This window comes from Lontra canadensis, unplaced genomic scaffold (assembly GCF_010015895.1).
Source record: "Lontra canadensis isolate GAN:19392208 unplaced genomic scaffold, GSC_riverotter_1.0 scaffold3, whole genome shotgun sequence".
Classification (NCBI taxonomy): Eukaryota; Metazoa; Chordata; class Mammalia; order Carnivora; family Mustelidae; genus Lontra; species Lontra canadensis.
The window spans coordinates 14945743-14972853 of NW_022630997.1; the positions used below are offsets into that span (position 1 = coordinate 14945743).

The following is a 27111-nucleotide window of genomic DNA, read 5'->3' on the forward strand; positions in this document are numbered from 1 at the left end:
CAGCACCTACTCAATTATTTAACACCAGTGAATTCTCTGTTTCTACCCGCCTGCCTCTCAGAAGGGTGTCTGAGGTCACCTGCCCATTCCCTTGGGTTCAGCCCTGGCAGCGTGGCTCTGCAGCACCCGGGACAAACACACAAACTGCCCTCCCACCTAGAAGCCTCTGGAGGGCCGGCAACCAGCCTCGGGAGCGGCTCTGCCAGCTCTCGCGGAGCAAGGAACAGCCACAGGGAGAGAGCAAGAGCGCCGATTATTCCAGAAGGGTCTCAGTGTTAGCCTCAGAGGCTCCAGGATGTGATGGGCCTGGCTGCAGGCTCGGGCAGGGGGTCCCAGGAGTTTGACTGGCTGGTGCAAATGACAGAGAAGGCAAAGGAATTGAGAGCAAAGAGGGAAGCCATGCCTTCACAGGGCCACAAGCTCCCTCATCTGCCAGTCAAATCCTGGCCAAGAAAAAAAATCCCACATGTGAGCCATAAATCTTAGGCTCTAGGACACAGGCTTGTGGTATGTCTGGGTAGTGTCTGGCCTGAGTTCAGGGTCAGCCTGTGGGTGGGAAGACTGGTGAGGATCTGGGCCTTCTGTGGCCAAAGGCAGAGGCCCCATCCCAGAAGACTGAGTGTTGTGCAGTATGGCTGGAGTCACAATTGGGGCCAGACGGCTGGGAGCAGAGTCAAGAAGGTGAGGACAGAGAGCCCATGCAATGACCAGGCTAGTGGTTTGACACCTGCCTTCAGTCAGATCCTAGATAAAGGGCTACAGGGGAACTGTCCTCAGTGAGGACCCTGCCGCCAAGCCCAGTTGTTTCTCCCAGTCTGAACCCACTGTCTGGGCCTTGGGGTGAAGATCCATGATGCCTGGACCCTTCCTTCTATGTGTTTGTGAGGCCCACAGAGCCGTCAGGAGGGACATGGAGAGTTATGACCTTATGTGGGACAGGTGCTTCTCTCCAGCAAGGCAGCTCTGGAAGGAAAACCCAAGCAGTTTTTGAGGCAGGAAGAGGCGGAGAATTATGCCAGGGCCTGAGGCCTTGGGAGCAAGGGGGAGGGGAGGAGGGGAAGTATCCCTCCAGTCTCACATCATGTAGGGTGAGGCAGATACCCCGGCTGTTTTTGCTGAACTTCATGGCCTTCCTTGGAGACAAGGCCCCTATCTACTCCTCCCGCATTTCCGTTGCAGGGCTGGACACAGAGTGGCTGCTTTATTTGGACCCCCCCCCCCCAGGTCTGATCAGGAATTGGACATTCTCCATTAGGTATGAGCTCCCTTTTATTGAGTTCCTACTGTGTGTCTGGCCTTGTGTTGGGCACTCTACAAACCTTTCCCAGTCCTCACTGCAGGAATGGGGGCATTATCCCATTGTAGAGAGAAGGAAAGTCACATTCCCCCACCCCTTAGGCAGTAAGTAGGGGAGCTGTCATCCTTCCTCTGTGGCCTGGACCTTTCCTTGGACAGGGAGGAATTACGCCAGCGAGCTTCAGCTAGAAGCTTCCCTCCGCCTACTTTGTTGCCTCCACATTCCCCAGGCTAGGGACCTGGGAGTTTCTGCCTGAGGACCCAGCACCCTAGCTGTCCCTCCAGCTGCTACTTGCTGTCTTGTGTTTTGGGAAAACACCATGTGGGGCAGGGAGGTGCCCTGACCCTCATGGGGACTCAGAAGACCTGTAAGGACTCATTCTATTAAGTGCCTGAGGTCACTACAACTGAAGAATTGATTTTTTTTTCCACGTAAACCATTTAGTTTATTATTATTTTAACATGATTATAAACAGCATAACCCCAAAGCTTTCAGAGCACTGTCTTCATTTAATTACGAGTCTAACGAAATTGCCTGTTTGGTTTCCTAAGTCCCAGCATTTTTTTTTTAACTTTTTATTTTGAAATAGACTCCCAAGACATTGCAAAATGACGAGGCACTCTACATTCCGCCCCTCCAGTTCCACTGCCACACTGGAGGGTAGGTGGCATTGTCCCAGTTCAAGGAGAAGTGAGGTCACTTTCTGCCATCACATAGCCACTGAGTGGGGCTCCCCTTGGCCAGCCTCTCCCAGCGGTAACGTCTCGGGTAACTAGAGGTCATTATCAAAGCCAGGAAATTGATATTGGCAAGAGGCAGTTACATAAGCTACAGACCCGAGCAATTGATTTTTGTTTTAAGGGGTTGGTGAGTGTTAGTGGACAGGCATGCCAGCTGGTCTTTCTGGAGGAGGCAGAAATTGACAGTCGTCGCTGAGAAGCTCCAGGCCTGACCTCTTGTCATTCCCCCCTCCAAGAGAAAAGCAGAGGTGAACCTTGTTTTACATGAAGGCGTATTCCTGAGAACCCTTGCAGAGTCAGTCCTGTGGGACAAATCACATCATCCTTTAGGTGTCCTAAGTACAGTTCTATTTGAGAGTCGTGTGATCAACCCTTTTGCAAAGCAGAGGACTGCTTTTTTAGGGAAAAAAAATCTTTCTGTGATTTTCATAAATTTTGATAACTTGGGACTTCTTCTGAGCTTGCTGGACACAGGACAGATCTGGAGCATGGGGACTGGGCGGCAGCATGGACCCCGGGAGGAGTAGAACAATGGTCAAGAACTACAAAAGAAGAGATGCTCTTTAGGACAACGGGCCAAGGCACGGTGGGCTCCACAGCCTCTCAGGGCAGCCTACTGTTTACAGGGAACTCTCTGCCTTCTTTTAAAAGACTGTTGTGGAAAATCCATCTCCTGTTGCCCATCCTGGGATTGGAGTAGATTTCCTGTGTATCCTGAGTTTGTCAGTCTGGGGAGGCTCCCTGGGAGGAAATGGCCATTACAGAATGAAGTAGACTGCGTAGTTAGTTGCTGATGTAAAAAGCAAACAACCGTGACCAGGGACTGAGAGAGCACGGAAGCCAGGCGGCGGAGAGAGGCACATTCACTCTGCAAAGGCTCTGCGAGGTTTCTTCCCGCTCACAGGCCATCGATGTCCCCGTGTGCAACCTGGGACTGGGCCTCTGAGCTCCTAGAAAGGCCCTCCATCCTAATCGCTGAGTCCATCACCTCCGTAGGCATCGGGGCTCCTGGGCTGTTGGATCCCAGAGAAGCTGGCTAGCTGAGGAAGGAAAGTGAGCCAGGATCGAAGCGGGTGCTGTCAGCCTCGGGAGCTTGTGAGCTCGGAGGCATGTATTTTTAGACAGCAGGCAGGCTCGCTTGCCTTGTGCTGGCTCACCGGTTTACACAGCGGCCCCTCCACAGACAGGCAGCTCGGAGCCACAGGGCAGGAGGGCGCTGGGTGCATGGCAGACATGGTCTCCGGGGCCTTCCCCTCCCTGTGCGGCAGATCCGGTGTTTGTTCAAGCGCTGAAGGAAGCAGGGGGAAGGGATGTCTTGGGCTAGAGCTTGTCCGTGGCTGTGGCGCGGGGGAGAGCTGGTGCTCGCTCCCTGGGCTGGAGGCGTCTCTGTGTGTCTGCACGAGGTGCCAAGGGCCTCCGAGGCCAGGAGGGAGCCAGACGCCTGAGGGAGCATGCCCTAGAGGTTTCTGAGCCACACTGATGACCTGGGTGGCAGGGAAAGACGAACCTTCTCGGTGGAGAAGTTAAAGTAGGGTCTGCTGGTAATGCCGGGGTTTTAAAAAGATCAACAGGATTTGAGGCCTAAGAGGCACAGTGTACTGTTCCGAAAGTGGGTTTCATCGAGCCGCCCCTGCAAGTGCGGGGTCCTCTCTTGCTGTAATTACTGCCACCCTCCCCCCAAAATCATTCTCTCCCTCTGGAGAATCTGGGGGTGGTGGTCCTGAATGCTACATGAAAGAGCTAGGATCGTTCATTCCCACCGCAGGGATTTATTGAGCACCTACTGTGTTCCAGGCCTAGCTGTAGGCACTGGTTATGCCGCTGCGGGCAAGGCAGCCCGGGCCTCTGGGCATAAATTGGAATCGCTATTTCCAATAGTGACTAAGGGCCAGAAAGAAAACTAACCAGTTGTCGTGACTTGGAACATGAGATGAGTGGTCAAAAAAGGCCTCTTTGCAGAGGTGACACTGAGCCAGGCACGGGCAGGTCAGGGCTTAGAGTGCCGGGTCAAGGGGACAGCAAGGTCAGTGACCCAAGTGCCACTGAAGGCGTGCATTTGAAGTACAGCAAGGGGATGAAGCATGTTGGGGATGCAGGGGGCTGGAGTCACCGGGGAGGGCCGGGCAGATGGGAGTCTGGGTGTGTCTTTGGCCCCAAAGCTGCCCAGGAAGGAGAGGGCTCCCCCAAGCCAGCTTCGGCTGTGTGGCTGGGGCCCAGGCACATGGCCTCCAGGGTTGGTTTCCTCATCTGTCAAATGGGTTCATGATGGTTTGGGAAGATGTTCCAAGCAGTTAGTGCAGGGCAAGTGCAGGCTGGGTTGCAAAGGGAGATGTGCTAGTGCCGCGCAGCTGCCTTTCCCCCAGGTGGTGCTGTGGCCGGACTCCGCCATGGGCTTTCCTCTGCTCTGCCCTCTGCCGCCCTCCCGCCCTGTGCTAATTCAGCACTGCCCGTTGCCTCTCAGCCCTGGTGGCACTTCTTCCTCTTCCTGCCTGTGCTAAGTGGAAGTTGTAAGGAGCTGGTTGCTGAGGCTTGATGACCCACCCAGGGGGCTAATCTGGGCTGAGAGTTGAGCAGCCCCACTCCTGTTGCCCTGATAACACAGCAGGACCACCTGCTTGCGGCTCTCGGCTTAGCCTCCAGTTCTCGCTGGGAATAAGGGGCTATGCAGGGGAGGCAGCCCTTCCAAGGGGTTGGCCCTCCACAGTCCTCCACAGAGCAGCGGAGTCCCCTGGCTTCCTATGGGATCGGCCCCGTTTCATTCCCCCTAAGGTGAAACCTGGCCTTTCTTCTCCGGCCTGGGGAGAAGCAGAAGCACAGCCCCTCTCCTTCAGCCCCTGCCCCTGGAGGGGAGAGAAGAGCTAGGGCTTTTTTTTTTTTCCTTACAACTTTCATAAGGAAATGTGGATCAGGTCCCTTGGCCATTTCCTCGTGTCACTCCCACCTTTTGAGACCAGAGAGAGAGTCAGAACACTTCATTACAACTTGTCTTCCTTGTCCACAGGTAATTCTAGAAGGGATTCAGGCTTCTAAATACCCACCCCAAACCCTCAGCCCTGAAGGGGGTGGCACCTCCCCTAAGAGGCCTCTGATCTAAGCAGAAATGTGTCTCTTTTCATGGTCTAGTCCGTCTGTTTCGTTTCACGTGCAGGAAAACGTGCCTGGACCCGGGCGTCCAGATGCTGAGTTCAGGCGTAGCTCTTGCTAATCGCTGAGGCACAAAATTGAATAAGTTACGCCAGAGTGACCAGGGATTGCCTTGTGTGTTGGCAGAGTCACCGGACGCCCGCGGTTTCAGGTCGCTGTGACATTCCTGGTCTGTCCCCTGAAAGTAAATCGCTTCCTTAGCTGATGTCTGAATGTTCTTTCTCAAGGGTCAGATCCCTTCACCCCACACTTCGAGAAGACTGCCGTGCCCCCGGAGCGGCTCGGTCACTAAATACACACTCAGGTGTGGATGACTGACCGGCCAGTGCCCTGATCCCGGGTGTGACCGGTGAGAGCAGGAGGGACGCTGAGGCAGGAGAGGGAAGAAGGCTCTGGGCCTCTGGGGCGCCGTGCGAAGCCTGGCGGATGAAGCTGTGTGAGCTTTCGGGTTGAAGATGGGTCCTGTGTGCTGTGAGAAGCCTCTGAACGGTTTCAGGCTGAGGGATCAGATTTCTGTTTTGAAAGGATCCCTGAGCTGATGTGTCAGAGGCCGGAAGGGCCCCCAGGGAGCAAGCGTGGAGTGGGAGGCCCAGCTGGAGGGGGACAAGGCATGGTGAGAGACAAGGGTGGCTTGGTCTTGGCTGGGCGATGGCATGGAGAGGAGCCAGTCTGAGACCCGTTTTGGAGGAACAGTTGAGAGGACTTGCTGAAGGATGAGGTGAGAGGTGAGGGAGAGGTGGAGAATAGGGATGCCCCCAGTCCTGCTGGGGGGAACCCTGGCCAAGACGGCAGACCCGGTGTTTCCCGGCACCTGCCCCAAATGCCCACCTTGGATTTCACCCTGGGGAGTGAAAGGGAGGATGTCCTCCCTTCTCCCTGAGATAGCCGAAGCCTTGGGCCCAGTGAAAGATGCTTTGTGGTGGGGACTGCCTGCCATCAGCTTCCCTCCCCAGGAACCTCCAGGCACTAGACACTCTGCTTTCTGGGTCGTGGACTCAGTGTGGGGGATGAGGGTGGTGGAGAAGGAGGGAGAACAGAGGTCCATTGACAGGGAGCTCACCCCCCTTCTTCAGAGGTGAGGGGCACTGGTGGCAGATCTCCACAGTGTCCCTGGCCTGACCCTTCCACTCTTCGCCAAGGTCACCCCAACTGGACTCAGGCCCAGGGACAGAGCCCTAAGCCAGAGCCCTTCCCTGGCAGGAATGGAGCCGACCCTTGGAGACTCCCCAGGCCCTTAGGAACTGACGCACCATTCATCCAGAGGCTTCCCGGCTTCGAGCAGTACAGTCCCTCTGGGCCTTAAAAACACCTCCTCTCCTTCACCTCCACAGTGCCAAGGACTGATGTCCAGTGAGGGGTCCCCAGACGGCAGGCTGCCTGGCCTCCAGACCGCAGTGGGCCTGAGGGACTGGCGTGGCCTGAAGATGGAGTCTATTCCCCTGAATGCACCTTTAGAAGGCGGGAGAGGAAGTGTGTGGGGCGAGGAGGGCTTGCCTGGGGGCCCTAGCTCTTCTCTCCCCTCCAGGGGCAGGGGCTGAGGGAAAGGGGCTGTGCTTCTGCTTCTCCCCAGGCCGGAGCAAAAAGGCCAGGTTCCACCTTAGCGAGAATGAAACAGGGCTGATCCCAAAGGAAGCCGGGGGACTCCACTGCTCTGCCAGCCCTCGAGCGGCCCCGTGGTGCTAGCAGACCTGAACCTGGCTTTGGGCTGGCCGATCTGGGGTCACACGGGGGCTTTCTACTTGGCACTAGTTGTCTGAACTTGAACTGGTGCTTTTTTCATGGTGGAGGCAGGTAAGCGTCGCCTTTCAGCCCCAGAGGCCTTAGAGCTCCAGGAACCCGAGTTAGGTCACCGCCTGACCCTTGCCAGCTTTGCTCAGCGTCTCTACCCGTCATCCTCCTCCTCCTCCTCCTCTGTGAAAGTCCCCCAGGGCTGCCGAGAGCCTCAAATGAAATGTTATCTGCTCAGCACACAGGAAGCATTTAATACGTGCTGGTCATTTGGTGACTGTTGGTAATGGGGCTTGACAAAAACGGGGAGCTCTTTCTCTGGAAGCCTTTCCAGAGTGAGGTCTTGCATGTAGGCTTGTGCATTTCAAGGTCCGCTGCTCAAAATTTGGTTCGCAGATGAGTCGCACAATCATCTGAGAGCCTGCGAGAAGGGCTGTCTTGACCCCACCCCAGTCCCCCTAAATCACAGCCTGCCGTTTACTTACCTGCACAGGAAAGTTTGAGAAGCACCATTTGAAGGTCCAGGGAAGCCCTTCCCTAGGCTGACTCTGTGCTCAGGACCCCCTTGGTGTTGGGCTATGTTCAGTCCCTCCATGTAATAAAAACCACTGAACCTGCCTTGCTGCATTGGTTTCTGACCCAAGCTTCACGCAGGGAACTTGGTTAAGAGCCGATTCATTGGCCTCACATCCCTTTGCAGACCTGAGTTGCCCACCTGTTTCTGGCACCCTGTGGGAGGGGGGTGTAAGTCACAGCCTAGTCTCCGTCCCCCGCTCCACAGCCTAACCAAGAGGGTGCTCGGGCCCTAGCCACACTCCCTCATCAGCTGTAAGTCAGGACATTCTTTCTCCCTGCTCTTCGAAGGTGGGGGGAAGTTTGGGGCCAAGGCGATTGCAAAGGTTTTTATTCTAGAAGTTTCTCTGAATTGGAGGTGGGAGAGACTGGCCTACCAATCAATCCTCTGTGGTTTTGAAGACAGCATAGCATGAGTGTGTCTAAAGTCTGTGTGCACATTTAGGAGGGGGAAATGCTTAGGTCTCTTCTAAGGAGTATCTGGCAAAAGACCAAAAAAAAAAAAAATCCCAATTTTAAAAAGAAGCATCTTTTGCTCTTCTGTATAAAACAACTGTTGCAAACCTAAGCAAACCTAAGCTTCAAATTAAGGGAGTCAAGGGCGGAGGGTTGAGATGAGCCAGTGACTGGTAATTTGGGGCTTTCTCTGCTTGGCCTGGTGTTTACTCTCAGCTTCTTTCTGATCTCAAAGATGAATTTACACCTTTAATAGTTGGGAATTGATGAAGATGACTTAAGTAAGGCCTATTGGGTGGGCAGAACTGTTCTCTTACTAGCAAGTGGCCTGGCAATAACTTTTTGTCTATGGCTATGGTTGTAATTGGCTATGAAAGACTCCTCCCAGGGCGCCTGGGTGGCTCCGCCAGTTAAGCATCTGCCTTGGGCTCAGGTCATGATCCCAGAGTCCTGGGATTGAGCCCTGCATCGGGCTCACTGCTCAGCAGAGAGTCTGCTTTTTCCTCTCCCTCTGCACCCTACTTTTGCTCTCTTTCTCAAATAAATAAATAATTAAAAAAAAAAAAAAAGCAAGACTCCTTCCTCCCTAAGCATTATAGTTCTCATTTAAGTACATACTCTTGCCAGATACCGTGCAAAGGGTTTCAAGTGCTTAGATCGCCTAGTTTGCTGACAGCAGCCCCACCTTACAAATGAAGCGTCATGGGCCAGAGGGCTACGCAACTTGCCCAAGGCCACTCAGCTAGTGAACGGCAGGTCCTTCTACTTCTAAGCCCAAGCTATTGACCACAATTCACTATATCCTGCTGTGCTTGCTGCTGAGTGGGACTGACCAAAGATGTGTTGCCTGGAGATTAACAGGTGAGTTTTGATGTATGAAATGGTGGGTGTGCCAGAGTGTTTTGGCATTTCTTTAAACTTTGTTTCAAGTTCTGTATGTTCTTTTAATTATATCAGTTAGAGGTTGACCAATGTCCTTTTTTGGACACTTAATAAAGCGTCTCATTCCTACAGTAAATGTCTTGTCCAGGTGACACTATTTTCTATTACCTTTCACTTGACCTACCCTAGTTGAGCCAGCCACCTAGTGGCCAACGCTGGAATTGCAGGCATAGTGGCCAGAAGGGAACTAAATGACTTCCAGAAGGCAGGCTTTGTAAACACACACCTGTAAAGCAACCACACAGCAACAATCATCCCAGTTTCCTAAACCACATCTCAACAAGGGACTGAAAAAGAGAAAGAAATCCCACTTTGCTTTTGTTTTCTATAGGGCTCTGAAACGAGGAAGTTTTCATCTGGGGCACCAAAGAGAACCTTAGGAAACATCACGTAGTTTTATTTATTCATTCCTAAAACTTGGTGTTAGAGAAATTCTGAGCCTACTCTGCTGTCCACAGTTTCTCTCACTGTGCCTGACAGTTCTTCCTCCAACAACTGTGCATTGTAGTAGAATCCGGTGTATTCATTCAGATCCCCCCGTGAGAAGAGGCCCTAGCTCTCTGAGGCTGAGTTGCCCTTCTGGGAAATACTGGGACTGGACTTGATACTGACTGGGTTTTCTCATAGGCCCAATGTTTTATGATCTAATAGCTTTTAAGACCAAAGGAATCAATGCCTAATGACGAAATATCATACAAGAGAAAAAACATTTTAGGGAAACAGAGGTCTTGTAGGCCCACCTCAAATCCCACTGCATTGGCAGAATATGGCTGCCTCTGTATAAGGCCAGCTTTGTGCCCTTACCCCCACCCCCCATTTCCTTTGGAAAGCTCAGAAAGCCCCCTTGTCTTGAATGCTTCCCTGCAAAGGGCTCCTGCTGAAAGACTGCACACATAGCCAAGACTTTGACCTTCACCTTTGCCCCTGACTTACTTGGTGAGAAAGAGTTCTTATCCTCCTCCCTCTAGGTTTTGGGGGGTTGGGGGTAATCTAGCTAGGGTTAACAGGAATTCAATGAAAATATAAATAGAAACATGGTCTATAAATAACACTGCACCCAAAATATCTGGAGGCATGAATATGAGCAGGCAGCAGACAGTCACAAATCATGATGGCCTGGACAGTGAGTGAGCCTTTTCATTTGCTTGGGGGTCTCTGGGGATACTTTAGATTTGCCAGTGGGGCCCTAGAAAAACCCTCTCTCTTTCTGGGCTCTAGAAACGCCTTCCTTGTTTGCTGCCGTCACAGCCATCTTCTGCTAGACCTGCTTTGTGAACAGACACTAACGGGGGCAAAGTAATGCTGCTTAGAATCAGACCTAGCTTTTAGTCTCAGCACTGTGTGACTTGGGGAAATTCAGAAGATATCTCTGGGCTTCAGCTTTTCCTCTGTGGTCATGGGATTTAAAAATTAGAGTTTTCCTTTTTTCTTTTTTTTTTTTTTCAGAGAGAGATAGGTGTGTTTAGGGGCAGAGGGAAAGGGAGGGGAGAGAAGCTTAAGCACAGAGCCCAGTGTGGGGCTCCATCTCATGACCCTGAGATCACCACCTAAGCCAAAATCAAGAGTCAGATGCTTAACCAACTGAGCCACCCGGGTATTCTAAAAACTGGAGTGTTGAAGCACAGGAACCATGCCTTATTTTACCTTAGTTTAGAGGATGAAGTCTAGTTTCAGATCACCTGGCTTCTAATCCCTGTGTTGTTCCCTACTAATTGTTTGACCTTGGGAAAATGACTTAACCTCTGTGCACTTCAATTTCCTTGTAAAATGGGAAGAATAATGGCATCTACTTTGTACAGCTGTTGTAAGGACTAAGTGAGTTAATATTTCCAAAGGGCTTAAGCCAATGCCTGACACATAGTAAACATATATAAATGTTTATTAAATAAAGAAGCAAATCTACAGATCCCCTGGCCAAGAGTATTACCTGGCACATAGCAGCGGCTCACACATACGTCCAGTGAGAGACTGAATGGGTAAGGGCAATGTAATAAGATTGTGTATGAGTTTTTTCTAAGCCCAAAATGCTATAAAATGAAAGTAGGGTTCTTATTCTTACCTATTAGGGTGACAGGAGCTCAGTATGCTCCCTGCTTGTCCTCATCCATTGTTTCTGCGTTATACACACTGCATTTGGTTTGTCCGAGAGGAGTGCCTGGAGCCCAGGCATCGTGGTGGGTAGAGAGTGTGCTCATTCTGATGCAATGTTGGGGAGCAGCGCCAGCCTCTCCGCATGGCCTCATCCCCCAGATCCTTTTCAGCATTACATCTGCTTAGTGCCAGCAAAGTTCTTTGCAAGCCAAGCTAGCTCTTACATAGACAGATAATTATGTAGCATTTTGCTAGGTGTGCACTGTAAATAAAAACAAGAGAAGAAGAACAGAAAGCTCACTCCTCTCAGAAAGCAGCCTGAAATGGACAGAGGAGGAAGTAAGTCGGAAGGGCACTGAGCTGGGAGTCCAGTGCTGATTCCAGGCCCAGGCCTGCCTCGGCTTAGATGTGTGGCAAGGATCATCCCTGCAGCTCCCTGAGCCTTTTCAGAGGGATCCCCTAACTCCCGTAAGGGGAGTCAGATTAATTCAGTACTTCTTAGCTTCAGAGGTGCATGGGAATCATGAGAGGGGCTTTATGAAGAATGCGCATTCTCACCCTGCCCCCCCATCATTCCCCCATTCTAACTCAGCGGGGTAGGGGGGCAAGGTAAATCCCAGGAATGTGCATTTGTAACCAACACCTCGAATATCTCAGATTCAGGTAACTGAGGGGTTCTCATGAGCAGTGGGGACCCCTGTCAGTTACCTAGTGCTGTGTAACAAATTACCCCCCAAATTTAGAAGTTTATTATCTCACTTCTTCTGTAGGTCAGGAATTCAGGAGCCACTTAACTGCATGATTTTGATTTGGGATCTCTTACGAAGTAACAGTCCAAATGTTGGCACAAGGTATAGCTGGGGACTCGCTGGGCAAGATGGCTCGCTCTCATGGCTGGAAGCCTGGTGCAGGCTACTTGCAGGAGGCCTCTGGTCCTTGCCATGTGGACCTCTCCCTAAGGTGCTTTTACACCACGGCGGCCGGCTTCCTGCAATGTGATTGATCTCAGAGCAAGACAAGAAGGGGGCTGTGATCCCCCTTATGACCCAGTCTTAGAAGTCCCCCTGTCACTGCTCCAGTGTCCTCTGAAATGGTGCCAGTGGTGGCAGCTCTTGTCGTGGGGTTAGGCTGGGGGTAGAAATTAGAGGGAGGAAAGACAGCTGAGTTGGGGGCTTTGGGGAACGTAACCTAAAGGTGGAAAACCTGCAAAATCTGCCCCAGAACCAGGCTGCCGGCCCCAGGGTCCCGCCAAGTCCCAGGCTAGCCGCTGACTTGCTGTGTGATGTTGTGTGAGGCACAGCCCTCTCTGAGCTTCATCTTGACCTCAGGGAGTGAGGGGGCTGGACATGATGACCCCCAGGATCTCCTGGTTTTAACCCCAGGATCCATGTGGACTGTGGTGGGCATCAACACTGGCGAGAACACAGTCTGAAGCTCCTGCGGTGCGTGCCTCGTCGGTGACCAGACCCCGGTGTCCCCCATTCCCTGACCCTCAGGGCTAAGACTTGAGGGAGAAGTACTTCAGAAGGGGCTGTTGGTGCCTCTGTCCCCCACCCCATGCCCCTTCCCCCAGGTAAAAACTCTGGTCCTTGGCCTTGATGGTTCAGGAACTCCGGGTATTTCTGAAATAATACAACTTGAATGGCTCTGCATTGCTCTGCGTGGTCTGTGTGATCAAACCCCTGTCACCCATTCAGTGTCTTCCAGTGCCACTCGTCACCCATACCTTGTAACCTCCCAACACATTCACCTTCCTTCAGCTGGGTTCTATTATCTCTGGACCTTTGCTCAGGCTCTTCCCTCTTCTGGAACATTCTCTCCACTTCCCTTGCCCTGACTCATTCCTACCACTTTTCAGGCCTGTCTTTCCTCCTGTGTGCCCCCATTGTAACGGGTCACACTGCAGCACTGGGCACACAGACTGCATGCGCTGTAAGGTCCGGGCCTTGTCTGCAATGTCTGTCATCCCGGCCCAGCCCCAGTTTCCGCGCCTGCGCTTGGGAAAGCTGGGTTCCTCGTGAGTGAGTGGTGCTCGCTGACGGTGTTCATGGTGTTGGGCTGAGTTGTAGCTCTGGGGAAGGCAGGCCAATGGGATACACAGGGAAAAGGTACAGAGAAAAGACTAGAGCAAAACCACGGAGCGCCTAGGCACCTCCAGGCAGCCCAGAGAAAAGCCAAGGCGCATTAAATTCCAGCCCTGCCACTTACTAGTTTTGTGACCTTGGGCAGGTCACTCGGGTCACTTTTCTGACCTTCAGTTTCCCCAGCCATAAAATGAGAATGACAATGGAACCCAGTACCTCCATCAGAAGTTGTGATGAAGATCAAATAAATCAATATAAAACAGCACGGTGCTTGGCACACACCAAGTCGTCGGGGACGTCACTATCACTCGTATTGTCCTCACTCGGGGGAGGCACAGAAAGTGCTGCTGGGAGGTTGCTGGAGGGCTGACTGTCTGGGCTTGGTTCTGCCAGTGGTGCCGGAGCTCAAGAAAAGCAGGCTTTGGAGGACGGTGTCCCCGCAGAGAGAACCAGGCCGACTCTCTCCAGCTGGCACGGCCAGGCCTGTGGTTGTGGGGCTGCTTTCCCATGGGCCTCTATATCCTGGGGATTTTCCTCCGCTTCAGATTATCCGAAGTCAACGGTGTCTTTCAACATCCCCCTTGGAACCAGGACTGCCCCTGCCTGCCCACAGCCTCCTCAGCTGGCTGGGCCTTTTCTTTTGTGTCTCTGTGCCCTGGAGGCCCTGTATCCCTGGCCTGCCCCCACCCTGCCACCGCGCCCCCCCACCCCCAGCCCCCCGCTGTGGGCCAGGCCACAGGGAGAGGCTGCCGGAAAGCTCTGCCCAGCGTCCCACCATCCCCTTTCCTGAGGGCAGCCTCCCCTGGCAGGGAGGAGCCGAGGCTGCTGGGGCTGAATGGGGCCTTTTATTCTGCAGCTCTCACAGGGAGGGTGTGAGCCACTGCCCACCACGCCCGCCACACCCACATCCACGCGGTGGGGACAGTCTGGCCAGCCCTGATGCTGGGCTCCGGGTTAACCACACTCTCTGGCCCCGCTCTGTCTGGGTCCTGGAGGGCGAGCCCATCCCCGCCGCAGCCCACGTCTGGGCCAGCAGCCCCCAGCACGTGCAGAGCTGTGTTTATTAGTCGCGTTGGGTGTGTGTGTGTGTGTGTGTGTGTGTGTGTGTGTAAATGAGAGAGTCTAGAGCGAGAGGGTGTCAACACATTCACACTTACCCATTCAGTAAACGTCAGCTGGGGCCTCTGTGCACCAATTCTTGCGCTGGGCCCTGAGGATACAATAGTAAACGAGACATCATACGAAGAGGTGGGAGCATTACAAATCGCAGTGAGTTCTGCGAAGGAGGCAGTTGAGGGCTGGGAGAGAGGCAGAGAGGCCCCCCTCACTGGGAGTGGCCTGCCCAGGCCTCCCCCTGCGGTGATCTGAAGTATAGAAGGCGTTATCTCTGTGCCAAGGGCCCACGGGACTATGTCCCGGGAGAGGGGACAGCATGCACACAGGCCCTGAGGTGGCGGGTCTGTGGGCCTCCCCGGCCACAGAAACGAGTTCTGATTTGATTTTGTTCTCAGCGCCCTGGGAAGTCCACAAAAGGTTTAAGCAAAGGTTTCATCTTAAAAATGTTCTTTGGGCTACTGGGCAGAAAATGGATGGGGAGTCGTTGAGACCAAAGGTCACCGCATGACTCGTGGGCTGTTGGCCAGACATGGAGTGATGGGGCCTTGCCCTTCCCTGTGACAACAGCACTTGGTGTCAGACCTTCTCCTCCCCGCCCAGCCGTGTGCCTCCAGACCACGTCTCAGCTCTGTAATCCCACACAGTATATGAGAAGGCTGATGCCCAGGCTGGTTAATGTACCCAGGACATGGCGTTTGAAAGGCCCTGGACCTCTCAACTCGACAACCCACCCTCTGATCTGCGCTGACAGCTGAATGGTTAGATGGGGTTAGAGTGGGGTTCCCGCGACTGTTTCTTGGCCTGGGTGCTGGTTACCTAGGTGGGTTCTGTTTGTGAAATTCATTGAACCATCCATATGCAAGTGTACTTTTCTGTGTGTATATTATACTTCCAAAAAAAGGACATTTTTAAAAAGGAAAAAAATTGTTCTGATCATAGATGGCTGAATAAGGCTGCTCAAAGATTTCAGTTCCATTCGATTCCTTTTTTTTTTTTAAGATTTTATTTATTTATTTGACAGAGAGATCACAAGTAGGCAGAGAGGCAGGCAGAGAGAGAGAGGGGGAAGCAAGGGAAGCAGGCTCCGTGCTGAGCAGAGAGCCTGACCCTGAGATCATGACCGGAGCTGAAGGCAGAGGCTTAACCCACTGAGCCACCCAGGCGCCCCAGATTCCTTAAAGATGAATTAAAACCTCTGGTATGGCAAGACTAGGTGCTTTTTCTTCTTTTATTTTCCTAGCAGACACCCATAAATCCCACCTGGCCCCACGGAGGACAGGGGAATGAAAGACTGTGTTCCCTTAAGCCTGGCTCTGCCCTAGGGATGGGACCCTCCAGTCCAGAATCTGGAAGATCCTTTTCCTCCCCTGGATGTGATGGGTCTTACTGTAAGCACGCCGTGGCTGCAAGAGAGGGTTTCCAGCTGTGGCGAAACCCTGGTGGATTTTTGCGAGTCGGTGTCCCCGAGTGTGCGGGAGAGGGGGTGGAGAGTGCCGCGTGGGAGGTTCACCTGCGTGAGTCACCCTGGCACCCCCAGGCTGGGGGGCTGGTGGTGGAATGAGTCATCACCGCCGCTGCTGCTTCTCTGTGTTCTATTCTCTGCTCTTTGAATTGGGCTGACGATAGAGCGTTCCAAAGGAGAGAAATGGGAGCTGCGTGGGAGACGGTGTTTTTAGGGAGCGGGGGTTTGAATCTGGAAAGGTGGCTGCAGGCTGAAGGGAGCTAGTGTTTGGCCTTGAGTGCGGAAGACAGGTGATGGTAGGTGCTGGGGAATCACTGTGGTACTCAGATCCCACTGGCCTGGCCGGTGAGGAGTGGGTGGGGTTGTACTCCCACCCCCAGGCTCCCCCATCTCCCTGACCTGGAATTGTCAGCTCCTAAGAGATCCCATTTGCTCAACGTTTATTGTGGGGTGCAGTCTGTGTTCGGTGATTTTTACAGGGATTCATTGTCGCCTCACAACGATCCTTTGAGTTAGGCATTACGACGCGCAGTTTGCAGGTTGAGGAAACCAAGGTTCGAGTAGGTTGTGACTTGTCCCACATCATACAACAGTAAATGGCAGGGCCAGATGTACTGGTCAGGAACCTGCAGGTGACAAGGACTAGACCCATCTCAGTCTGGTTCAAGAAAAGTCTGGCAAATGTATTGACTCATGTAACTGAAAACTTAAGGGATAATGGTTTCAGGCATGGCTGGATGCAGGTGACCAAATCATGTGTCTCTCTCTAGTTCTTAGCTTTGTTTTCTTCTCTGGCCACTAGGACAAGCTTTTTTAGCCTCGGAGCCAGAGCTGCTGGCCTGGAAGCTACATATTCCTTTCCCTCCCCGCAGGCAGTGTCTCTGTCTGTATCACTGTCTCAGTCCAGCCAGGCTGCTGTGACAAAAAAGCACAGACTGGGGGGCTGATAAACACGGGACATTATTTCCAACAGTTCTGGAAGCTGGAAGTCTGAGATCAGGATAACAGCTCCACCGGGTGAGGGTTCTCTTTCTGGTTGCAGATTTCTCACTGTTTCCTTACCTGGATGGAGTCCTTAGGGAGCTCTGTGGGGTGTCTTTCATAAGAGCATTCATCCCATTTGTGAGGGCTCCGCCTCCCATCGCACCTCACCACCACCCCAAGCCTCCACCTCAATACCAACACAGTGAGCATTAGGATTTCAGCATGAATTTTGAGGGGCTCAGACATTCAGACCATAGTGCATGCTATGAGCAAACATGCATGTCATTCTTTGCAGGGGTGGGGAGTTCCTCTAGTGACCTTTGCATCTTCTCTCCCCAAGTTGGTTTGGCAAAGAAGAGGCTCTCCTCGGTGCCATATCAGCCAGCAGAGCCAGAGAGGAACCCCATCCCCCAACTTCCTTGCTCTCCGACCCACACAGCTTGCCTGTCCCCTGCTACAATCCTCTGACCTTCCTGAGGGCATCAGGCAACACCCACATTCGTGGCACCCAGCTCCATGCCAGGGATTGCTGGGGACAAAGGGAGTAACAGAAAGTCATTGCTGCCCTCAAGGTGACTGCAATGCAGGGATATAAGACTGTCACATTCCCATAACCAGCTCTGCGGACGTTCCCATAACCCCGTGTAGTGGGTTGAATAGTGGCTCCCCAGAAGATAGGTCCACACCAAACCCCCCAAACCTGTGAACGTGACCTCGTGGAGAAAGGGTCTTCACAGATGTAATTCCGATAAGGATCTGGAGATGAGATCATCCTGAATTGAGGGCCGGCATGAACCCAAAGACAGGTGTCCTTAGGGAAGAAAGGCAGAGGGAGATTTGAGACTCAGACGGAGCGGGGAGGCCACGTGAAGACAGAGGCAGAGACCAGAGTGATGCCACTACAGCCGAGGAACACCCAGAGTCCCCTAAGCTATAGGAGTCAAGGACAGATTGTCCCCTATTGCCTCCAGAGGGAGCGCAGCCTTGCCCACGCTTGCAGACTTCCAGCCTCAGAATTGGGGGAGAATACATTCCTATTGTTTTAAGCCACCGACCTTATGGTACTTTGAAGTAACTGCCCTGGGAGGCTAACGCACCCCCTTCCCCTTTTGTCCTCAGATCCAGTTAGATGGGTAGGGGTGTCGCTTGTGGAGAACGAGGTCTCTGCGCCATGCGGTCTGGCGTCTCCAGGCCATGCTGTGGCCTCCCTTATTTCTTAGGCTAGTCCCCTGTGACGCTCCAGGCTCTCTGGGCTGCACTGAAGGGAGAGAGTTGGGAACATCTATGCCCTGGGAGGCCGGGGTGGCCTGTACATCAGGGGGGCTGGGAAGGTAAGAGGGCGCCCTGAGATGGTGGCTCCCTAACAAATTCCCTGGGATAGCAGGAGATGGGTGAGGGGGGGAGTCCTGGAGTCTGGGAAAGGAGGACAAGGCCGGCAATCAAGGAAGGCTTCCTGGAGGAGGTCTTGGGATGGGGAAGGAGGCCCAGGGTGCTGCAAAGAAAACCACACTCCTTTCTGTGGCTTAAATGACTGCAACTGGCTTCTTTTCTGTCTTTCAAATTCACTGTATGATTGCCTCTGTTGGAGCACTCTTGCCCCAGAGCTTTGCATGACTGGCTCCCTTTCCTCATCAAAGTCTCCACCAAACTTCCCTGGCCACTAGCTGAATTCCACCCCTCCCTTAACCCTCCCCCCCTCTCCCCACCACCCCCCACATGCCCCTTCCCATTACCCTGTTTTATTCTCTCTTAGAAGTAGGGGGAGACACATAGGTATAACCAAACTACTTACTAGATAGGAAAATTGCACACTGTATCCCTTCCATGCATACACCCCCACCCCCGGCCCTGCCAGTTCAAATGTAAACTCCTTGAGAGCAGGGTCCCCATCAGTCGTGTTCTCTGTGGTGTTCTTAGCACCTGGAGCATCAGGACAGTGACAGATGGATGGCATTCCAGATGGCAGAGAAAGCAAGGAAGAGGGGGTACATACGTGTGTATGTGCACATGCACCTGCGAACGTAAAAGTGAGAGGCTGCTAAGAATAGATCCACTCGAACAAACCAAAAGAGGCCCAGAGGCGAGTCCTTTTCTACTAGCCAGTGCCCTGGCTAACGAAACAATTTCGTTTTGCAGAAGCAAATGTCCACCACTAAGACCCGCAGGTACCACTGAGATGCCTCATTATGTGCCTGGCATCCTGGGCAGGAGGAGGAAATACCCCTGCCCCCCAAGCATGGGGACCTTCCTGAGTCAAGGCCCCATCTATGTGTCCTGGCCCAGAGTGGACACTCCTGGTGAGAAGGTCAGGCCACACTGGGGACTAAGGCAGAGCTTGACCTCTGACAGGCAATTCCCCCTGATTTCCGGCTGATACATGACCCACGAGGTGGGACAGGAAGGACAGGGAGGTATGCTGTTTCAGGGAGCTCTTTCTTTCCAGAGTCCACTAGACACTGTGTCCCTTCTTCTTCCTACTTTGTGGTCCGTTCACCGGTCTGCTTGTATCAGATAGGCAGACCCCTCGGGGGACTCTTGGTACGTGGTGCACTATGTGTATGCCACCATCCACAGTTACTGCTTACACAGACCCAGACCACAGCATAGCCCGCAGTACGGAGGACATGTTACTAATGCTCACATCACACAGACTAAAATCCTAAATCCTCACCATGGCTTTCAAGGCCTTATTTGATCGGACCCCAAAGAATTCTGGATTCATTGCCTTCTCCCTCCCCCTTACTATGTGAGCTTCAAAATCCCAGGCTGTAGTCTCAACTCAGTACTTAGTAGCTGTGTGATTTTGGACAAGTCCTCTCTGAGCCAATATCTCCTGTGCAAAGCAGAGATAATAAAAGTACATGGGGGGCGCCTGTGTGGCCCAGGCGGTTAAGTGACTGCCTTCAGCTCAGGTCGTGATCCCGGGGTCCTGGGATCGAGCCCCACATCAGGCTTTCTGCTCAGCGGGGAACCTGCTTCTCCCTCTCCCTCTGCCTGCTGCTCCCCCTGCTTGTGCTCTCTCTCTCTCTCTCTCTCTGTCAAATAAAAAAATAAAATCTTTTTTTTTTTTTTAAAGTACTTGCTTCAAAGCCATGAGAATTAAGCAAGCGAATCCAGTGGAAAGCTCTTAGCACATGCCAGAGCACATAGTAAGCCCTTGGCTAATATTTCTGCTTGTTTCCCTCTTCCTCTGCCCCTCTCAGTGCCCCCCAGCCCTGCTATATACATCTTAGGACCCCTGGAGGGAGCAGCTGCAGAGCCCCAGGCCTTCCATCTCCAGATGAGAATGCAGAGGCCACAATGGAGGAGGACCCCACTTCAGGGTCACACAGCCAGCCTGTGGCCCAGGCAGGACTTGAACCCAGGCCTCCTGCTGAGGCCCCTGCTCCTTCTGCTTGTCCCCCCTTCTCAGCCCAGCCCAGAGCAGCAGCAAGAGGGACCTACACCTATGTGCTTGGACCCTGTCAGGCTCGACAGCTTTCTTCTCCACTTTCAAGAATGAGTTATGTCCTGAGGTCTGGTTCATGGCCCATGTGTAATCTTCCTTATGATGCTTTGTCGTATTTCTGGGGCAGTGCCTGCGTGGCTTTGAAGACTCTGGCAGGAGCTGTGAGCGGGCTGAATTACATTTACAAGAAGCCTTTAATGCCCTGTGGTCTCGGCTTCCTTAATGGGGATTTTCCTCCTCCTCCTCTTTTTCTCTCTCCCTTTTAATACAGTCCCCAGTGTGGCTTCCCGAGTGCGGTTTGGATTCCTAACAGAGAACTCAAGACCGTAGAGTCCCTTCCAGATCTTCCCTCCCTCTTTCCCCTTCCTACCATCTGCGGCCTGGGCCAAAGCCCCAAGAAAAGAAAACGTTGCTCCTGTCAGGATTTCAGTGGGAAGGAGAGAAGCCCTACTGGAATTCCAAAAAACTAGAATCAGCTGGGAAATGGCTTGTACAGAAATTCTCCTCTGACTTTGCACCTGAGCGGCAGACCCACGAGCCTTGTGGAGGGGATGGAAGGTGTCCGGTCCAGAGGCGGGGTGGCGTCCCTTGCAGGGGGTGGGCACGAGGGGCAAGTTGGGGGTGCCTTACCAGTGTGGACAGGGTGCCCTCACCCCTGTCTCCCCACTTCTCCCACCCCCATCCCTTCCTTCTCCCAGCCCTCTCTGCACCTTAAGGAGGCTCCTTCATTGTCCCTTAACTATGAGTTTTCTGCTGGTTCTGCCTGCAGCGGGATCAGGTCTTACGTGATCGATGTATGTATCTTGGGGACATCAAGCTCCGAGAGTGGATCAGCCTTGGGATAGGGGTGGTGGGGCGGGAGGCAGTTTGTCTCCCATCTGCCTCCTTTCCTTTTCGTCCTTCGCCAGTATGAGGAAGGGCACGAGTGCTATTTTTGGAGAAAGGATAAGTCATGTTTCATCTCCTTCCGGGAGGCACGCAGGGCAGAGCCATGTCTGTGGGCCTGGGTCCCTGCTGCAGTCTCTCCTTTCACTTTCCTCCGTTGCTCCGACGCATCCTTCTGGGTCCTGTGAGATGCCGCGTGGCCAGGGGCATCTCCGGGCCAGGGGATCCTCCAGCTCCCGAGGAGGGAGGCTCAGGCAGAGGACTCAGAAAGTCTGCCCAGGGCCTTTCATCATCTGGTTAGGCCCGAGAGTGAGAGCCGGTCTCCCGTGCTGCGCGATTGTTTCACGAGCTGTCCCCAGGGCTGTGCGCGGACACTTCCGTGGCATGCAGGCGGCAAGGCAACAGGCAACCAAAAAAGGGTAGGAGGCAAGGAGGCCAGGAATACCAAATCTGTGACATCTTCCCCCAAGGAAAAGAGGCGGTCTCCAGTGTCTTGGTAAATCTTGTTTTATCTCCTTTCAAAAGGAACGAACGTGGCAGAGCTGATTTATCTTGATGACATTGTCCAGTCTACAGAGTGTCGGGCCTCTGACGGGGAGATGGCCCGTCTGCCTGGCTTCAGAGAGGAAGGGAGGAATGAGAGATTGAGGGACACTGCAGGAGAGGAAGATGAATGCATCAGCAGGCACTTGGGGCGGGGGTTGGGGGGCGGTGAGGGGCGCCTGCTGTATACAAAGCCTTGTACTGAGTGGAGTGTGATGCCAAGGGGAGGAAGGAGCTGGTCACACCCGATGTGGGGTGATGAGAGATGCCAGTGGGAAACAAGTCACCCACAACAGGCCAGACTAGCTGCTCTGCTGTCTGACGGGAACAGGGCTGGTGACCGGGAGCTCAGGTGGTAACAGCTATCTTCAGTGCCCCCCACCCCTGGTCCCCTACCCTTCACCTCTGTCTCCCAAGGCTGCTCATGGGAATGGCTGGGGATTTCGTTCCAGCCTCGCAAACATACTTGGCTGGAGGAGCTGGAGATGTGATGGTCTCATTTGGTCACAGGCCAGGAGCTGGAGGTAAATGCTCCTCGCCCTCAATAGGGAAATCTTGGAGGTACAGTCCATTTTATCCCCAGGGTTCCCCAGAGGACCCAAGCTGTTGGCTCCGCATGGGGATTAACTGGCTTGGTAATACTTCCTTCCCTTCCCTCCCTTTCTACTCCTCCGTGCTGTCTTCCAGGAACCGTTCCCAAATAAACCACCGGAGCTCCTCGTCTCTGGGTCAGCTTCTGGGAAACAGCCTAAACCAAGACAATGCTTAGTACCTCCCTAGGGCCTTGATAGAAGAAGCTCCCATGAACTGATCTTCAAGCTACATTTTTGTTCACATTGCAATGGCCATTTTCTTCATTAGAACTCCTTTAATGCAAGTGATAATAATCCATCTCCAACTAGTTTCAGCAAAATATAATTTTCTTGTTTTATGCATGTGGCAAGTAGCAGGTAGACCAGAACAACTATGTCCTGCTGCTCAAACGATGTCAAAGGAACCTGCCCTTCGCCATCTCTTTGCTCTGCATTTCAACCATTCAGGAAGCATTCACTGAGCACCTACTTTGTTCTGGGCACTGCTCCTTTCTCTCTGTGGGTTTCCTTCTCAGGCAATAATAAAGATGGCCACGAGAAGCTCGAGGCTTTCATCCTGCCAGCTCAGCAACTGTGGGAGAGAAAGGGGTCCAGCAGAAGTCTCACGGCTGACCCTCCTTGGCACAGATCAGGTCCCCTGCCCATCTCTGAGCCAATCACTGTGACTCTGGTTGGCTGGGCTGGGTCACATGCCTACCCTTGCTGCCAGGGAGTGTGGTCAGCCCCTTTGAACCACAAGGACTGGGAATGGAGGAGGGAGGCTCTCCAGAGGGAAATCAGGCAGACAGGGACAATGGATGCCTATTACAGTTTTAGGGCGAGCACTTCACCATTTGTCGAGCTATGTGGGTTCTAAGATGTGTCAGACAGACCCCTGATGGATGGAGATTCTCAAACATCTGTAACACACAGCAGAATGGGGCACATGCCTTAGGAATGGACAAAGTGTGTGGAAAAGAGGGAGATTACTCTTAGCTTGGCCAATCAAGGAAGGCCTTCTAAAAAGGGGGCGTTTACCTAGACATTGATGGCAGTGGGGCACAGAAATGTTAGCTGTTAGGACTTGAGAGTCAGACCAAGGAGTTCAAATTCTAAATTGAACCAGCTGAAAAGGACCATGCATTGATCTAGTTGTTAAAATTGAAGTGGGCTAGCTCGGAAGAGCCTGCTGGGGAGACTGCAGGGGTTGGCATTTCCTGTAAGCCCCGCCCACACCTACAGAGGGGTGTGCCCTCCCATCTGCACCTGGTGGCCTGAACTGCTAGAGGCTGTGTGTGCAGAGAGGCTGGGGAAAAGTCAGGCTGGGGCAGCCGCACTCCTTGGCATTGGCCCGCGCCCGCCCTGGAAATAGCCTCCCACCTAAACTAAGAATAGGAATTCCTGCCTGGCTGGCAGGAATGAATGCCGATTTCTCAAGGAGGGAAGGGCCCGAGAACAAAAAACCCAGCGTGTGGGTTGGGCCGTCCTTTGTATTTCTTTGTGAGGTCACTTGGGAGCCGCGCCCACGTCAGGCCATCGATCCTGCCCTGAGACCCAGACAAGGTGATCTGGCCAAGATGGCAGCCTCGGAGGCCACTCCTGGGCCCCAGAGGTCCTGGGCTCTCAGCCTCGGGCGCCTCCTGCCCCCTGGGAGAGGTGACTGCCCATCTCTTGTGTTCTTGATGCTGGGCAGGGGCGGAGGCACTCGGTGGCCAGCTGAAACGCTGAGAAGCCGAGGGAGAGGGGATTGAGAAGGTAGGAGGCCGGGGTATGGCAGCTTTCCCCAGAGTCACCCAGCTCACAGCCCTCTCTGTTCCAGGCAAAATCCTCTTCCGGAGAAGCCACATCCGGGACGTAGCTGTGAAGAGGCTGAAGCCCATTGACGAGTACTGCCGGGTAAGCGTGCACCTGCAGGTGGGGGAGGGGCCGGCCAGCCAGCCACAGAGTCTGTCTGTCTGTCTGTCCATGGAGGAGCACCATCTGTCCCAGACCTTCTGCTGTGGTCTAGCACGCCTGGCAGTTCCGGGCCAGGGAGGTGGGTCTGAGTGTTCCTCGGGGAGGGGTCACTTGTGACTGGGCCACTCTTTGGGGCACAAGGGCCTTGGGATCACGCTGAGACTTGACTTTTTTCAGGACACGCCTGTGTTTACAAAACGCTATTTTAAATCACTTCCACGGGCTTGGAAGCTCGGTTAAGGGGTCTCCTGATGAAGGGAGATGTTCTGTATGTGACATTTTGCTGGACACAGGGGAGCTGTTGCTTTGAATTCCTTTTGGGACCAGAGTTGTTGGAATCAATTCTGAGTGCAATAGCATCTGAAAGTTCTGAACTGCATATTTGTTTCTTCACAGAAGTCCTGATGGTTTCCGATGTTTATGTACACATTTTTACCCGTGCCAGTGCTCACGCTTACACACACACTCACACAAACACACACACAGGCGTGTGTGCACTCAACTGCCAGTGCGTGAAAACAGCCAATGCCAACGAAGAGATGAAACAGTGACAGCGATGTCATGAAGAAGACCCCGTTTGTCTTTCTAGACAAGAGCCTAGACTAGCCTAGCCTTCAACTAGAAACCAGGACCCCTACAGGGAAAGTGCCAGGCGCCCACTTCGTTGGCCTTGACACATGGCCTCTGGATGGCGAGGCTGCCTGGGTTCAGAATCCTCACTAGCTCTGTGAACTTGGGCAAGCCACTGAACTTCCCAGAGCCTCAGTTTCCACATCTGTGTAATAGGGAGACTAGTAGCTCCACAGAAGGTAGTCATGGGGAGGAAAGCAAGTGACACAGGCCAGCAAGTGCAAGCACGGGAGGAGGCAGTCAGCCAACGCCAGCTTTGGATTATTATTACTACAAGGCATAAACAATTTAATGTTCCCACTGGCTTTCGTGGAGATAGGATTTCTTAGTTAAATGAAACCTGCGAGCTGGAATCGAATCCCACTGCCTCCCCACAGGCTCTGTGACTCTGGGCAAGCTACTCTACCTCTCTGAGGCCCAGGTTCCTTCATCTGTAGAACAGGGTAAAGACAGCTCCCTCGCAGGGCTCCTGAAGGGGGCTGGATCGGAGAATGTGTATCACAGTGTTTGTTGCTTCTCAAATGCTGTGTCCCTGCACAGAGCTGTGGCTGTAGGGTCTGTCCATTCGCTAATACTTTATGATTCAGAAACACTATGCTGAGCAATAAAAGTGTTTAAGTAAGAAGCAAGTTGTTAATGTCCTAACTGGTGTTCCCAAGCTGATAGGCAGACGAGCACTCCCATGGAGTCTCCATGAACCCAAGTCTCAGTTTCATGACTGAGTCAATCATACTTGGTCACATTTTCTGCCGTAACCTAAAAAGAATTCCCAGTGATGAATTCCCTTATGCGAGAGGCTCCTCTTCTTCGGATCAATATTCATTTTTCTCTTTAAAGGGCATTTGCCATTTCCAGTTCAGTTGATGGCTGCCGCCTGAGCTTTTATTTCTCCATATATCTTTCTCAAGAAGTTAAATAAATCGACACAGACCGGGGAGGAGGGGGCGAAGGGCAGGGGAGGCCTCTCCCAGCTGGGGATTTATGGCTCACATCAGCCTGGGAGGCTCCTGGAGCCCGAGGCATCTGCAGTCTTGGGTCCTGGGCCATCCGGAGGAGGAAACCGATAACATCTTATCTCTGGGGATCAGGCTTTGAACAGGACTCCTGAATCAGGATGAGTTTCAGGGGGGCTCTGGGGCTCCAGTGCTGCTGCTGCTGGCCAGGGGCGCCATTTAAGTGGGGTCTGCAAGAGGCAGGGCCTCCTAACCTGATTAACACAGACAGGAGTTGCTCAGAGCCAAGTCGGGTTCGGCAAGCAGCTAGCCGTCTCACAGGCTGTAATTTACTCTGAGAATGGCAGGGGGGCAGGTCAGTGCAGAAGTGACCTTTAATTCTGCTGAACTAGAAAGCTGGAATCTGTGGTCTCGTTGTCGGAGACCTTGGGATGACCTTGGAATGGTCATTAGGGATAAGCCAGAAATAGTCCTTAGCCACCCCCACCCCAGCATTGCATGTCGCAGCTCTGCCTCCCAATGGTCCAGTCTATGGCCATTCAGGATCCAAGTTTCGCTCAATATCACTGGCCCCTCCGTGAATCCCATGGTCAGTCCCATATGCACTCTGCTCCATGGCCAGCCCTTCCCTTATCCATGTCTGTCCTGGGACACACTGCTGGAGTTTTTATTTCAAATACCCTGCATATGCAGCCATGCTTGGCTGGCCAGCATCTTCCTTGGGCTCCTAGACAGCGTGGACTCCCGGGCCGGGATTTGCTGGGGATTCAAGGGCACCCAAGACTGTGAAGCTGGCTCTGCACCTTGAGCAGCCAGCTCCCCTGCCAGGACTCAGACGTGGAAAGTCTGACCGTGCGGTAGACCTCCCCAGACTTCAGGCTCCCTGCCCTCGCGGGCCAGCCAGTCCCTCTGCCCAAAGGTGGTTTCACAGCCCAAATCTCAGTGTTAATTTTAAACATATATAGAGCAGATTGGATGAGCGTCACGGAAAATTGACCGAGCACGAGCCGGGTGATTGTTTTATGTGGCACTTGAGGGCTGGGTGTCTATCAAGAAGGTTCCAAAGGCATTTCTTTAACTCCATAAATTAATTTAATAGGCAACATGGTTATGCGGTTAATATTTAATGGTTCTGTGGCCTCAAAAAGTCGAAGACTTTCATCTCACTAACAAGCGTGAGCTATACTTTAGGGGCTGGGACTAACAGTTGTGTAAGTGATTCCATTTGCGTGTGAAATACATGTTTGCAGTGTTTTTCTGTGGGATAAAATAAATATCCTGGGGCAGGGGGTGGGTGGGGGGCAGTGAGAGGCAGTGTTTGAGAATGATCAACTCACCCTTTGCCATGGTAATGACGAACAGAACGTCTTCATTTCCTGATGGGTGCAACTAGTATTTTTTTTTTTTTTTTTTTTTTTTTTTTGCCCCAAAAGCTAAGATTGCTTCTATTATTCTGTTGTCCAAGAGAGACTTGCTTTCAGGATCAATGGCTTTCTTTGTGGGAGGG

At 52.9% G+C, this 27111-nt stretch overlaps 1 protein-coding gene across 6 annotated transcripts in view; it reads left to right on the forward strand.

Moving 5' to 3' along the window:
* Positions 1–27111, forward strand: part of SH3PXD2A (SH3 and PX domains 2A) — a 227367-nt gene that overhangs the window by 91230 nt on the left and 109026 nt on the right. For 5 of the 6 annotated variants that reach the window (XM_032880869.1, XM_032880887.1, XM_032880879.1 and 2 more), the window contains one exon: positions 23885–23961. In XM_032880869.1, coding sequence (XP_032736760.1) covers positions 23885–23961 — 77 coding nt within the window. Of the gene's footprint in view, positions 1–23616; positions 23722–23884; positions 23962–27111 lie in introns of those variants that run through there. The other variant, XM_032880897.1, reaches the window with a different exon arrangement.